This window comes from Tetranychus urticae, chromosome 2, assembly GCF_039701765.1.
Source record: "Tetranychus urticae isolate SD_2017Ah chromosome 2, NJAU_TeUrti_SD_1.0, whole genome shotgun sequence".
NCBI lineage: Eukaryota > Metazoa > Arthropoda > Arachnida > Trombidiformes > Tetranychidae > Tetranychus > Tetranychus urticae.
In genome coordinates, this window is record NC_142959.1 from 19,570,035 (window position 1) to 19,586,720 (window position 16,686).

Consider the following 16,686-nt stretch of genomic DNA (forward strand, 5'->3'; position numbering starts at 1 on the left):
TTCTCTAATCTGCGTAAGCTCATGGTTTGAAGCAGCAACCGTTTGTGAAAACAGGCGTAAATGATGAAATAAGACCGGTATAATAATTATAATAATTTACCAGACTAGTTAAAATAATTGAAAAAGAGTGAAGCTACTTGTTTTAATTAACAATGATATTCAGAGTGAGTAAAGGAAGAGAATTTCGGAGAAAAAATTCCGCGGTTTCAGAAAATAACCTCCTAATGTCATTTAGAGGTAAAAGAAAGAATTAACCTTGAATAACCATGAGTGTTCAAATTTATGCTGGTTCAATCTGCATAAGCTAACTTTAAATCTGAGGTATGCAGCACTAATTGTTCGTGAGTTACATGTATGTCTGCATGAAGGCGTAAAATGAAAAAAACGCCCGAGTAGTAAGAAAAAGCACAGTATAGCGCAATTTTCCTTGGCGCTAACCGTGCTTTTTTTCTTCTTTCTTTTTCCCTTTCTTTTTTTCCATCATCATTGAATGTCAAATGATATAATATTATGTAATATTAAATAAGTTTTATTAAATCTAATAACAATTAACATTATATATTGTTGCATAACAAGTCTAGACTTATTCAATATTGATTTTAATGTTGAATTTTTTCAAAATCTGATTCCTTCAGCTCTTGATGGTATGGGTTGAATTTGAGATCTTTTCTCAAAATTCGATGGACTGAAGCTTGAGGAATATTGACTTCCCTGGCAATTCTACGAATTGACGACGGCCTTTCCTCCAATGTCAATGCCTGCACTGCCTCTCTAACTTTTCTAATATTATTTGGAGTTCGCACGCTCCTTACACTACCTCCTCGCGGAAGACTCGCCGATCCATTTTGCAGAAAATTGTCATAAATCCTACGGATAGTTACATGCGTAGGATTGATGTCATATTTTCTTCGCAAAGATCTTTGAGTCGAGCGCATTGTAAAGCCGTTTGCTGCGTACTCCTCACAAATTCTCGCTTTTTGAGGTCCTGAATATCTGATCATTTTTATGATGTTATTGCTTTGGAAGTTGGAATGAAAATGAATGAAAATCGTATCTGCAACTCGAATGACTCGAACCATTATTTTAACTTATGACTCAGTTCAATGAAAACGTGGCAATCTTCAAAAGAATTCAATTTTCGATGACAATTGTTTCAGTACATAACTCGTTAATATATCAAATTATTGGAAAAGTTAAAAGACTTAAAAAAGTTTCTTCTTCGATATAGCGTTGAGAGAACTGCATTTCACTAGCAATCTGAATTTTTTCATTTTTACCATTGAGTTTCAATGGAAGAAATATCCAACTTTGAGCCCAGATTTAGCCATGAAAACATGATTTTAAATCATGCTGCGATACAGCATCAGAAAGATAATTTTTTGAAGTTTAATATAGCCGCAAAAAAATTGACCTGAAAATTCGCACAGCAAAATCTGCCACTTTTGCTTTTTTGGTAACGAACACTTTCATGATAACTGATTTTGATTGAAACCAAAGTAGCGCCATACTAAAATTTGACATTTTTTCTATAAGGTGACATTTCTTTAAGGACAAATTTCTATCTAGAGCCATTGCTGAGCAATCAGCTTCTGAAAGTTGATATATATCATTGATACACCCAGTATATTGTTGCATAACAAGTCTAGACTTATTCAATATTGATTTTAATGTTGAATTTTTTCGTACAGGCACATTTTTCCTCGAATAGATACTCTTTTCTAGGTACACCCAAAGCCTTATCCAGGATTTTTTCAAATTCATTATCATCCAAATGATTAAATTGATCTGGTTCAGGGTGTAGACCGCCATCAACATAAATTTCATCAACTATTTTTACCAAATCTGCTTGATTATTTTCATCCAGTTTTGGTAAATTTTCATATGAATCACTTTTCACAATTTCATCTAGCCAATCAAACAACTCATTATCACCTGCAGGAATCGATAGTTTATCCTTACCAATCTCATATGATGTTGAAGGGGTAGAAGAAGGTGAAAATAAAGGTTTTATAGCTGGCTTTATCGGGTTTGAAGTTGAAGAAGCTGACGAAGTGGAAGGTGAAGATAAAGTTGAAGTTAAGGAAACTGAAGATGCTGATTCCAGCGAAGATGATATTGTAGGGATAGAGGAAGGTGAAATTGCATGCTGGTTCCAGTGAAGATGATGTTGAAGGGACAGTGGAAAGTGGTCGAGAAACTGATGATGATGCAGAGGGAGATGAACCGGATTTTGAGGTTGGTGGATTGTATCAATCGTTCGAAAGTTTCCGAAACTCCTCATGAAAGGGAAGCATCACTTGTAGGGGCTTGCACCCGAACTTTTTAAATAATTTTTCTTCATTTATTTTACTTCTGCCATTTTTTATTAAGTTTTTTGATTTTATTGATGTGTTTTGGCATTTTAACTGATATTAATATAAACTTACACAGAATGTGATACTTGTGAACTTACACAGTTAAGTGATTGAAGAATCTTGAATGAAAATATTGATTGATATATATTCTAACCCTTTAACTCAATTGGTTCTTGAAAAATCTCAGGGTTAATTTCCATAACTTAATTGCTAAATCTTGTTTGATAATTAAAATCAATTTCCATTTTAACCCTTTGCAAAAATGACGTGCGAATCTTATCTCTCAATTCGTTAAAATCAAGCTGATTTAATTGATAAGATTTCAGTATTTAAGAAATTGAATAAAGAAAAAAAAATAATTGTCAATTGATCCACCATTATCTTAGTAATTTAAGTAAGGATAAACTATCGATTTCTGCAGGTGATAATGAGTTGTTTGATTGGCTAGATGAAATTGTGAAAAGTGATTCATATGAAAATTTACCAAAACTGGATGAAAATAATCAAGCAGATTTGGTAAAAATAGTTGATGAAAATTATGATGATGGCGGTCTACACCCTGAACCAGATCAATTTAATCATTTGGATGATATTGAATTTGAAAAAATCCTAGATAATGCTTTGGGTGTATCTAGAAAAGTATCTATTCGAGGAAAAATGTGCCTGTGGGAAAAAATTCAACATTAAAATCAATATTGAATAAGTCTAGACTTGTTATGCAACAATATATAATGTTAATTGTTATTAGATTTAATAAAACTTATTTAATATTACATAATATTATATCTTTTGACATTCAATGATGATGGGAAAAAAGAAAGGGAAAAAGAAAGAGGAAAAAAAGAAAGAGAAAAAGAACGGTTAGCGCCAAGGAAAATTGCGCTATACCGTGCTTTTTCTTACTACTGCCCGGCATTTGATCTCTTAATTTTGATGTCGTTTTCCTAGCGTTCGAATTTAGGGTTTTACTCTCTGTATAGCTCATTGTTCAAGCCTGAGGTCTTGAGCACTAACCGTCCGTGGGTCATGCCTACATGCAGGCTTAAAATGAAAAAAATGCGTGGTACAGAGTGTCAAGAAAGTTTCATGCTAGTGCCGAGAGATAATAGGCACACAGAAAGAGTGGCTAATAAAAAATACAGAAATGTAAACAAACAACTGTTGTTACTACACTTACAAGGGAAGATACCGATCAAGTCTTGAATTCATTCTTACTAATAAACCTAAACCATTGAAAGTCATAGCAGCAAAGACAGAAACTAATCGTCAACTCGGCTGATCAGCTAAACTAGTTTATTTTGGCTCATAAAGAAATCCACCTGACCTTTTAACAAGCTTGTGAGTCACAATACTGATTTGGCGAAGCAAGATGTACTTTTCCCGAAAGTTTTTTGACATAATCTTACAAACCTTTCATCAGGTTCCTCATTTGCATAAATGGTCAGATCTATGGAAAGACACAAATGGAAATCGACAGAAATTTAACATTTAACGCATACAAAAATAATGGATTCCAAATATTATGAGCGTGCAGGTAAAAATTGTGATGAATTGATATCAATAACTTGCTTAAAACAAGCGTTTGAGCCATCAGATGAAAAGATGCCATCATCTTGACCCGATATAACCCGTGCCAAAAGCATCGCAGCAATTTAAACAATCGCATTCTGCAATCGAAAGAGGGAAATAGGGTAAATTAGAGCATGTATTGTGCCAAAGATTTAAATATTATGATTTGTATTCAACGGTTGATGCTAATCAACTTAATGAATAAAAATGATCTCCAAAATTTATGCCTTTAATGGCCTGAAAAATTTGGAATGTCAAAACAGAGTCGATCGAAAACCAACTTACTGAACAGATCGTTAAACTTTAAGTTCGATAGTGCAGAATAGAAACTTACTCATTAAGCCTGTGAAATGTAAAGAAAACGACTGTAAAAGATGGTATGAAAGCCATGAATAGTAATGCAGGTTAAAGGAAGATGATATAATAAATTAAATAAATTTGACGGTCCATTAGTTTGGCAAATTGATCAACTATCCAAGAGAATGCATTGCATATCAGATGTTTGGGTGAAAACCAAAAATGAATAAACAGTCAATAGTTTGGATACAATGTTGAGTTGTTGCAATTTTCAAGCTTCAACTAGCTTTGACTTAATCTTTGCAAGTATTTTACTTTGCATTTTTCATCAAACATTATTCAGGTTCAACATTTCATCTTCATTTTTGTAACTCTCATTACTTTGTGTGCTTAATATGCAGACTGAGCAGAGAGTTAGTTGAAGTTGAAAAATAATATAAACAGACAAGAGCGATGAGATAATAAGCAAATTGTTGATTGTTTATGTGACAAAACAATTTCATGAGATTTATTTCAACTCTTCTTTTTATCAGATTGAAAGTGCAAGAAGGAAGACGAAAAATTGAACCTCTCATCAATTTCATGATAACTGAATGAGAAAAGGGAAAAGAGTTTGCAAGAGAGGAGAAAAAAAGGCAAAAATTGTGAGAAAAAACAACAAACAAAGAAAAATGTTGAATTAAATAAATGAATAAGTCTAATGTAGTCAAGTGAAGTTGAAGAAACGGGAAAAGATTGAAGCAAGAAAATGTAATTTACCTAATAAATCAGTCAATTGACTGATTCAGTGAAATGGTTCTCAATTTGAATTCTAATTTTATTGGCACAAAAATGCACAAAATTCAGTGGAAATGAAAAATGAAGGTAAAGAGACTTGAAGTCAACTTGATGATATTAATAATAGAAATATTTTTTTCTCCATTTCGTTGCATGAGAAGACGAATGGAAGGAAACATTTTCATGTTCATCATTTCAATTGGCAATACCTTAACAGAAACTAATCTTTTACCCTTTTCCAGTCTTCATTCAACTTGATCTTCATTCAAATTCTCATTTCAAGTTGCATGCTAATAATGTTGACAAAGACAATAATAATAATAGTTTGACGCGAGGAATGAAGTGAAACTCAAAAAGGAAAAATATTTGCTGAAAAAATGGAAAAGAACATTTCATGGAAATTCATCTCTTTTCCATCAAATAGTCATGATTGTTCTGGTGAAAAGAAAAGAAATTTCGAGCAAAAAATTTACTCCAAATCAAGTTTACTCAATTCATCAGTTAATCACTTTTCAATTCAAATTTTTCATTTCAAACTTTGACAATTAAAGAAGCGAAAAATTTCTTTCTTTGAATAAACAGAATTTTCAAATTTTTTCTCATTTTGACTGATAAAAGTTTCATGTAAAGTCGACTCTATTTGTGTATTGATAAATATTTAAGTTCAACTTTTCGTTTATTTCGTTTTTTATCATGAAAAGAAAATTCATTTCTCATTATTTTTGCCCATTTTTTCATCAAATTGCAATTCAAATGGTCAATTTTGTTTTCCTTTGGATAAAGAAAAAAGTTAAAAGAGTTTGTAAAATGATTAAAAATTGATTTGACCACTGAATTTGAATAAACTTTTACAGAACTTTGGTTAAATCTGAGGATAAAAAGATTGAGATGAATTTTCATTTCACCAGAATCGTGTCTTTACTCAATAAATTGTTCAACTTTTCCATTTGCAAAGTTGATGAAGTAACACAGAAAAAGAAGAGAAAAGTCATTTTCCTTTGGATTTTTCAGATTTCTTGTTTTTCCTTTACTTTTACATTAAAACTTTAATCTTGAACTCGAGTTTAACATTGAATATTAGCTCGTAATCGGTTGAGTTAACCTCAATTGTGAAAAGTAAATTTTCATTGGAATCTTGTGTTTGCAAAACAGAGAAACTTTCTTCATCTTCTTCTTCCCTCTCAACCTCCAACAGGGAAGGAAAAGATAAATAAAACTCGCAATTGAACTGAATATCAACATGGAGAGAAAAGTAAAAAAAGAAGTTTTCAACGATTTCAAGATTGTTTTGCCCTGTTATTTGGGTTCATCTTCATATGAAGACAAGAATGGAGAGAGAAAAACGATGCGAAAAGAAAAAAGTTTTTTCTCAACTTTTTTTTGCTTCTCTTTTTTCCATTTTACTCTCAATGATTTTTACTTTTGTAGTTCAATTTTACAAAAGTGAACAATGTTTGTCTCGGGAATCGTCTTCCTGAATTTGAATGACCTGATGAAGGGAATGAACAGTGGAAAAGCTGAAATAACTTTTATGCTTGTCTAACTTTGATTCAAAAGGAAAGAGAGAAGATGAGAAAAAAGAGCAAAAACTATTCCCATTGTGACCTTTACTCAGTCTTTTCTTGTTGTTCATCTTCTTCATCATCATCTTTCTCTATTCCATCTTCATGATTCATTCTTAAATATATATACACTTTTTATCCGTTTACTTCATCTTCTGGTTCACTTTTATTCATTCATGACAAACAACAAACTAAGGTCACTTTCAGCTTCACTTTCACAGCTACAAAAGAGTCTTCAGTTTCATGCAAATGACAAAATTGACTTTTTTTTATTCATTTGAGCAAACCATTTGATTGGACAAAATTTTGCTCTCTTTTCATTATTTCACTTTCAACACTTTTTCATGGAGCAAACTTTACCTACTTTTATATCCGCAGTTATTCAGTTGAACAATTCATCTGTTTACATCTTCCAAGCTTATCATTATTCAGTCAACACAATTCAGATTATTATTATACTCTTCACTCTATTTCATGATCAACTTTCACTTTTAAAAGTTTTCCTAAAATAAACAGTTTCCAGGGTTGGACAAGTATGAGAAGGAATGTTAATTTGACTGTGAAAAGAAAAAGTTCAACGAGAAAAGATAATTGCTTTGAAATTCCTAAAAGCGACAATCGAAGTGGTTTGCTTTGAATTTATGTTTCATCGGTTTCAATATTAAAGGTCAAATAATTACTTTCGTTTGATCTTTCAAATCTTTGGAAGCATAAGAATAAAGTTTCAGAGTTACTTTGTTTCAGAAAAAATAGATTCATTTTGTAAAACAATAGATAATTTCTTGTTATATCCAAGGGAAGTCTCATTGGAATTGGAAACTCATTCAACGAAATTTGAATCTTCTAACCAGACTGAGCATATTCGCACAGAACTTTCGTAAACTTGCAGCGTAAACTCAATTCCTTACTCCAATCATCGAATCTGTTTTGATGTTTAGAATCCAAGACTTTATGAACTTGTCGATTGTCTATTTACAGAACAGTTAATCATGTACCAAAATTTCTCAAGAAACTGGCTTCATGTTCATGTAGATGTTTGGTTCGATATTGAAATAAAACTTAATCAATTCTTTACTGCTTCTAATCAACTTTGAATCTCGATTTTAAGATGACGAATGGTGAATCTCTTGTCGTTGATCAGAAACCTTTCATTTTAAAACGATAAATATTGAAATTTTAGAATCAATTTTTTCCTTTTTGCTGAACTTTGTCCCTCCAGTTGTAGAACCTAAAATAGCTAAAAGCTTATAAATATTTGGATTCATCTTGTTCTTCCATCATGATAATGTTATCATGAAAAATGGAACAGAATATTAATAGAAGTGAAAAGCATAAGTAGAATGATAATAAACAAAAAAACTAATAACAAGTTTACTTTAGTTGAATGTTATTAAAATAATGTACATCATGGAGTGAGTAAGAGAGGGAAATGCTAGCAAAAAAGAAAAGTTTATTGGAAAAAAGTTTTCCATTTCACCTTCATTTGCCCAAAACAAGAAGCAAAAAAACTGATTACAGATTAAATTTTCAATACTCGGGAGATTCCAATGAATCAATTGTTTATTAAATGAATTGCAAGTTGGATTCATTTTTCCTCTTAAATTGAAGTGAAATAAAAAATGATTAAATGTCACTTGTTAAACATGAAATGTAAACAAGAAAAAGGCTAAAAGGTATTCAGATTATCATGAGATTCATTCAACTCGATGAGGCAACATTGAGTAAAAATGGACTATCAATATTCATTGGAATATGAAAAAGGTTAATCAATAAAAAGACTCAATTTAAGAAGGAAAATGAACATTGGAAAGAAACAAAAAGCATTTCTGCTCTCAACCAACTTGCAACGTCAAACTTATCAATGTTTTCACTCTTTTCACTCCCAGAGTTTACAGAGGATAAAATTTAGCCGATCATCAATCAAGGTTTGATCACTTTTCTGGTTCAACATTTCTTCCGAGTTGCAATATTTTGCCAAAGAAAAAATGATAATCAAAATGACCATCATTTATCTTTACTCTGTTGGGTCACATTTGTGGTGCCCAATAGCCGTAAGCCAAATAATTATACAGCTTGGGCTGGATGATTGGAGTTGGAGTGAATGATGAGAATGAAAATGTCTCAACGAACGAACAGGAAAAAAAATTAACTTGCATGATAATCTTTACTCCCTGCGAGAATGCCTTTGGTTGCCAACAAGCTCAATGTAAAGGAATCTAATAACTTTAGATTTTCATCATCGCCATCATGGCCATCCTCATCATTATCATCATTTTCATCATTATCATTGTTATCTTCTCAACTTTTCTTCTTCTTTTTTTTCAGAACAAAACTGACAAACAAGACTTTCATTATAAACAATCATTAACACCGATTATCAATACAATCATGAAACTCTGAGAAAGACCAATTTTTGTTCTTCTTTTCATATTAACGAAACAGTTTATTATCAAGTTAACTGTCAACTTGGCTTATTCACGTTTTTTTAATAAACTCATTAACCTTATGCTTATATTATTGTAATTATCATTTTTCTTCTTTCATTTCCTTCTAATATCATTGTCATATTATTAATAATGATGATAATCACTTTCATTGAATCAACTTTTTTTCCTCTTCTTTTTCCTTCTCTTCTTCAAATGTTATTCTAATGTTTTTTTTTCTGTCAATTTGTTTTTTCTCTACTTTTTCACGGACTTTTTCGCTATTCATCAACTTGCAGTTGCTCCAATTTGTAAGCCTGATCAACAATTAGTCTATCCTATTGGTGCCAGTGAGGAAGCTTTGATAAGCTGCTCGGTTGACGCTGATCCACAGCAGATATCATTCAAATGGTTCTTGAACAGTTCAACAACCAATTATGGGATCAACAATTATACCGTTAACGAGACAACAAGTCACATACTTTATTCACCCAAAAACAGATATGGTTATGGGTCAATTTATTGTACTTCATCCAATCCAATTGGACACCAAAAGGATCCCTGCTCATTCAACATAATCCCTCCAGGTAAGTCACCTTTCCCTTAACATTTCAATTCTTCCAACAATCAATGCTTCAACAATTAATTAACAATTTCAAAGTCCCTCTTTTCTTTGCAATATGCAACACGAAGATGGTAGAAAATTGGACTGTTAATTCAATTGCGATTAGTAAATCAAACGAATGACAAAAAATGTGAACATAAATTTGATTTTCGGAGCTAAAACTTTAATTTTAAGCACAAAATATTGAATTTTAAAGTCTAATTTACTTGTTTGTCAAACACTTGGATCGACAAATGAATTATAAAATGAGAATTTTTTCGACAAACGCAAAGTTTCTTTAGTTAAATAACATAAAATGAAGTAAATCAATTCATTTTGAATTAAAAGCTCATAAGTTTTCTTCGTGTTGTTATGACTGTTTCAACCAAATTCAGATCGAAATTTTGATGGAAAGAAAAAGTTTAAAACTTATTTGGTTTCCTGATATTTTGACCAACTATTTTATTGAAAGTTACAACCAACTTAGTCTCGAGCATCCATGAAAACTAAGCACCGTTTTTGGCAATAAATGTTGATTATCGATTCGAACGAATTTCTTACAGTTATGTCATGAAAATACAACTTGATGTTGAATTTAGCTTAAAACTGGGATCCATTTTCTCGGCTATCATTACACATTGAATCAAAAACGACCCAAATTGATTCTTTTCATTTTCGCTTCCACAAGCACTTGTGCTTTTGTATTAGCTAAAATTGTTGCTCTTTTTTGTTAGGATAATCAATAGTCCAAATGATGGATTGATAATATCATTTATCATTATTACCAATACAACAATTAATTAAGATTGATTGGGAATTAAACATTGAGAAGAGGCCAAACTAAACAAAGAGTGTGAGATTTCATCTCGAGTTTTGTTTTTTTTCTGTTGACTCAAATGGTATTAACAATGAAATCGATTATCATCAATGAACTTGTTTTTTCCTGTTCATTGGCCGAGAGTTTTCTCATGGTTTACACTTTCATAACCAGTGCTACACCAAGTGTTATCATTACCAGAAGAGAGAATTTATTAGAGAGAAAAAATATTATCTGACAAAAAGAATTAACAATTCGTTTGGATTAGCAACTTTTGTATTCCTTTTACTGTCCCTTCATTTTCACTGTAAATACTAAGCTTGTTATTTATGGTGCCATTTGATGGTTACACAGCAAAAGTTTCAATTGTTCAAAATTTCTATCCTTGCTCAGCACTTAAATGATTGAAATTTCATCTAATTAAAGTTCAATTGATTAAGATGGACGAGCTGCGAGAAAAGCAAAACTCTACATTTTTTGGAGTTTTCCGTTTTCTTTAAGTTGATGCTCATTGATGGATATACTTTTGGTTTCAGGTCAAGCTCATAATGATATTTTACTTATTGTTAGACAAGATGAAAAGTCTTTTGTTTCACCAAATACAGAGAATTGATGAATCAAATTGGTTCAATGAAAAATTGTTTTTCTCATGAAATGTTTATTTATTACAGAGACTCTCTTGTTGACTAGTTTTTTGTCTGAGACTGTTGAATTTAAATTTGACATTCAAGAGGAGACAAGAAGAGCCGATGAAAAATTTAACTTTAAATCATTTTCAAAAGCAAATCATGATGGCAAACTCGATGATTAATGAACTTTTCACCATCTTTCTTTAGTCGCTGAATGATGTTCATGTATGAATAACGTGCTTTATGTTGTATGAGGGCAAAAATGTACACTTTTAGTTGAATGAAAAAGAGATGAAAGTGTTTGGACTTGGATAGGTAAAGAGAGGATGGTATGCATAAAAGGAGTGTGAATGGATAAGAAAAATATTCATGAGCAATGTTCACCATTGGAAAATGTGAGAAGAAAGGAAGAAGAAAATTGTAACGAAGAGAACAAGCAAAACCAATAAGTCATTTAAAGTTGAAACCCATAAATCTTACTTGACTTGAAGATAAATTGTTTGACAATGAAAATTTTTCAGAGAATAAGATGTTTTGTCTTGTTGTTGTTTACATGGTAAAGAAACAAAAGATTTGAGATTTGCAAAAGTAAAGTTAAAAACAATTTCATCAACATGAAAGGTCAATTTTGTAAACTCACAGTCTCTCAACTTTCCCTCAGTTGATATTCAAAAGTCTAATACTTCCAAAAGTATAACAGAGCAATAATATTGAAGTAATTAAAGTCTGAACATTGAATACAAGTACCTTAAACAAGAAGCTAAAAATTCAGAAAAGTTTATTTTCTGTTTCAGTAAAATCAGGTCAATGCATGTTGGAATCTGAGTTATAATAATTTAAAGGACATTTAGCCATCAGACAGTATTTTATAATATTTTTCATCAACTTTCCATTCCAAGTCAAAAGAATTGAAAAAAACCTTTTCTCTGTAGTTTGACAGTTTGGTCTTGGAGTGTCTGGTTTAGTCCTAAGTGCTTAGCCTTTTAGGTTGAGCTTTTGCTTGTTACTTGGGTTTGTTACGAGAGTAAAATTTTGAAATTGAAAGGAATCCCAGAAAGTGGAAAAGTGAAGCTAATAACTTGCTTTGGTTTTATTATTGTCAATTATCTTGGCCTGATTGTTACAGTTATTGTAGCAACTCAATTGTTTCAATTATCTCTTCATTTATTGTCATTTTTTTGTTCTTTATTTCTGCCAACTTTACCCAATTACTTATACCTATTACTCGGCAAATTGGTAAGCCAAGTAATAATAGGAAAGAAGGAGAGAAAAAAGAGTTCACAGTAAAACAGAATCACAAGTAGCAATAATGAAGGATAAAAAATTGTCGGATAAATTTTATTATCAGAAATGGAAAAGTTTTTTTGTTTATTTGGACCGAACACACACACTTACATTAACATTCTGTTCAGATATCATCAGATATTATGTGCTAAAAACAAGAGTCTCGAGTAAAAAAGTAGCATTTCTATTGTAGCATTTACTTGAAACGTAACAATATCCATATTGCACTTTTCGATATATTATATTTACTATTATACAGTATATTTGATTAGATTGTCTTTATATTCGCAAGAATCATTAATTTCTCATTGACTGACTCAACCAACTGTCAATAATCAATGACTGGTTTAACAGCCATGAAACGAAAGAGTAAATAACTGGACGAAATGGGTCGCAAGAAAACAACAGTCGAAAGCAACTAAATGACTGACGAAAGAAAGAAAAGCAAAATTATTCTTATCTCAACTTGCAACAACTAATAACCATTATCGTTCATTATTCTCATATTTTTTGATTTATCCAGGACTCATTAGAAACAGAAGTATTAGTAAATGATCCTTGGATGATGGTTTAAGATTAATCATATTGAAAGTGAATAAAGAAACACAGAAAATGGCAAAATGTGAAACACAAAAAAAACAAAAAGTCTGTCAACAGCAGTCAATGAGTGCATTAATATAATGTTCATTTGACAAGCATATTATGAAAACACACAAAAAACAATAACCAAAAGCCTAACAAAGCCATAAACGTGAAACTATTTTTACTCACTTTATCATATTTAATCATCAATAGTGACTTTGAACATTAAAAGTGTCCATTTTCTCGGTTCGAAGCCACAATTTGAAAATAATTTTGCATCATTTCATGACTTCAGAAGTTTAACATTATTTCCTTTTTTCTGCTGTTTCTAGGTGTTCCAGAAAAGGTTGAAAATTGTACAATGAAGAACCACTCGTTGACTGGTTTACTGGTTGACTGTGCTGCTCCGTTGAACGGAGTATCAATGCCAATATACATTATCGAAGTTTTCAAAGCGAAAACTCGAGAGAAAATATTAAGCCTTACTAATCGAGATCGTCCAACCTTTATACTTCAAGATTTGTCTCCACAAGATTATTATGATTTGTTTGTTTACTCTAAGACTACTGGAGGTCAAAGTGATCCAGTTTCCTTGAAGGCAAGTCTATCACCATCGCCAATGACCCATAATCAAATGAAACAAGGTAAGTTTCAAAGTTTTTTTTCTCTCCTTTGCTTTTTTCCTCTTTTTATTACATTATTGAAGTTTTTCGTTATTGGATTTATGATGATGAATGAGCTAAGCTTTGATTATTGAACTGTTTAACTTGTAATTGAATTAAGGAAAAACTTTCAAAGTTAAAAATTAAGTCCAATCAATAGTGATTTGAAGCAGAAATTGCAACTTTTCTTGTTCTTTGCAATTGCTAGTTTGTCCAGTTATTGTTTAAATTGGACCAGTTATCATCTGGACTTTGCTTTATTATGCATCTTCTGTCCCTTTTTGCGATGTTTATCAAATGTTTTGCAATGGAATTACATTTTTCTATTGTAACATTGGTTCATTTGATATTATCTCATTTTCCTTTCTGGACTGGACAATTCAATTGAGACAATGAGAAATAAAAGAAACGGAAATTTGCTCATTTTTCTCTTTTTTGTCAGTAACGTTCCAAATTGATAATAGATTCTATTGACTCGTTGCTTTCATCTACGATTCGCTATATTTTGCTAAAAGTTTAATAACCTGCCAATTTTAATGAGAAAAATTATCCTTTAAATTGGTATTTTGATTGAGAACCAATTTAATTTCATGAAGGAGGACCTGCAAAATCGCCTGTTCTCGATTTTTTTTAGAATGGTACTTTGCAGGCACCAAATTTAATGCCAATTTCATAAATCAAATCTATTTTTTTATAGCATGCATAGTTTTCGAGATATCGGTCAAAATATCTGAATATTACATAGTATTAGTGACCTTTTAAACATAATGAAGATGCCGTCTAAGCCAGCTAAATATTGACATAATCAGTGTAATCAAGCATGCTGAATAATATGGTGATGGTTTGGTTCCTGAAAAAATAGCCAAACAGGGTTAAAATTGTAAAAAACTGAATTTGAACAGGGATTAATAAGCGTATTTTTGAAAATGATGAAGATGCCGTCTAAGCCAGCTAAATCTTAGCAAAATAAATGTAATCGAGCATGTTTAATAATATGGTGATGCTTTAGTTCCTGAAAAAATAGCCAAACAGGGTGTTGCATTGACATTTAGTAAAATTTAACGAAATCCAGTTTTCTGCAATTTTCAATCTGTTTGGCTATTTTTTCAAAGCTGCAACCCCCACCATATTATTAAGCATGCTCGATTACATTTATTTTGCTAAGATTTAGCTGGCTTAGACGGCATCTTCATCATTTTCAAAAATACGCTTATTAATCCCTGTTCAAATTCAGTTTTTTACAATGTTAACCCTGTTTGGCTATTTTTTCAGGAACCAAACCATCACCATATTATTCAGCATGCTTGATTACACTGATTATGTCAATATTTAGCTGGCTTAGACGGCATCTTCATTATGTTTAAAAGGTCATTAATAAATCGATATTTTAATATGTTTTTTTGCAATTTTGACCCTGTTTGGCTATTTTTTCAGGAACCAAACCTTCACTATATTATTCAGAATGCATGATAACATAGATGACGAATAGAATCGACTGGCTTAGTGACTTCTTTTAACGTGCTGAAAAATGCAACCTTCGAATCATAATATGAACTTTCCTTTCGAATGCGTTGTTTTAGTAAAAAAAGAAACAGATATTCGAAATCAGCATAAAAAATTACATTCAAAAAAGTTCATTTCATAAAAATATCCTAAGAGGAGATTTTCCCTATTCATTTGCAGGTCCTCCTTATTTTCCACAACTTCAATAGTAAAGTAAAGTTCAAATTCTGATAAAAGATGAAAAGTCCCCGTTCCAAGCTGTATCCAGAAAAACCCAAGATTGCAGAATCTCAGGAGCCATTTAGTTGCCTTATATTCATTGTAAATCAACATTAGACAACTGCAGTCCCAAGTAGCAAATAAAGTTAGTTTTAGATGGGACTCAATTAAGTCGACTTTAGCTTCTTGTTAAAACTGGTTCGATTTCATTGGTTGTGCTTCGCACTCCAACCGTCTTAAGTTAACTTTATTAATGTAAAAATTGATGAACGATGGGACAGTCAGTGTACAATAAGATTAGAGATGTTTCAGGCCAAAGACCTTTCGATTGCTGATTTATTTAGATTGTTGCAAAGCTATTGATTCCAGTTAATTGGAGTGAGACTTGATTAGTGCCTTTATACGACTTCGATAATTATTTTTCCGATTTTTCTCATCTCATCGAAATGATTGAAATTGCAAATTGCTGCAAATAGTCGACCTTGAATGGAAACAATCTAAATCTGAAAATGAATTCACCAATAATCAGCTCATTATCTTAATCAGTTTAACCCCAACAATCAATAATCAATTTGGTTACATGATGAGAAAGTGGTTCGAGAAAAGTTACAAAATAAAGTTTAACAGTTGAATTAATGTTCAACAATTGAATGAATCTGGAAGGTTAAAGATGACTGTAAGAGATGTCCATCGATAATGATGATTGGAGATTGGTAAAAGTTAGCATTCAATCTAAATGTTGTTACAACCATTGCAAGTAATACATTTGGATAAACATTTAGATTGTCAATCAGCCTTTCGTCTTTAGCCTTTCCCTCCTCATGATCATCATGGTCATCATTATCATCATTATTATCATCTTTCCTCTTAACACACAGATATAACCAGGGAGGAAACTTACAGTCCTTTGTTGGTCATATTAATGGCCATTGTTGGAATCATCCTTTTCATTATTATCATGATTATATTGGTTATAAGAATCAAATCACATCGTGTTGAGGTTACAGACAGAAGACAGGGTAAGTTTACCTTTACTTTCCTCATCTACTTTTACATTCAATTCCAGTGACTTTCCAATTGAACCATTTATTAATCAAACCAACCTTTCAAATCAATCACCATTTCACTTTTAATCTCATTTAGTCTTTTCTTGTTTCCTTTTATTATCTAATAATTTCATCAATTTAAAGCCAAAGAGAAGCAAAGAAATTTTTGTTCTTGGAGTTGAAAAACTCCCAAGAGTTACAAGATTATCATTGAATACTCTGAATAATAGACTTTAAAGTTTACAATAGAAAATCATTTTCTTCCTTCTGTTTCACAATCCAATCTAATTTCAATTGTGTTTTCTCGTTACAGTTGGACCTTCAACTGGTTATTATGATGAATCAAAGTAAGTCCCTT

The 16,686-nt window shown here is 31.4% G+C and overlaps 1 protein-coding gene across 2 annotated transcripts in view; it reads left to right on the forward strand.

Moving 5' to 3' along the window:
- Positions 1-16,686, forward strand: part of LOC107371155 (uncharacterized) — a 46,061-nt gene that overhangs the window by 25,134 nt on the left and 4,241 nt on the right. For both annotated transcript variants that reach the window (XR_003083957.2, XM_025162786.2), the window contains exons 5-8: positions 9,282-9,569; positions 13,231-13,542; positions 16,161-16,301; positions 16,642-16,675. Coding sequence is in view for 1 of the 2 variants with exons in the window: in XM_025162786.2 (XP_025018554.2) it covers positions 9,282-9,569; positions 13,231-13,542; positions 16,161-16,301; positions 16,642-16,675 (775 nt within the window). In the remaining variant the exon portion in view is untranslated. The remainder of the gene's footprint in view (positions 1-9,281; positions 9,570-13,230; positions 13,543-16,160; positions 16,302-16,641; positions 16,676-16,686) is intronic.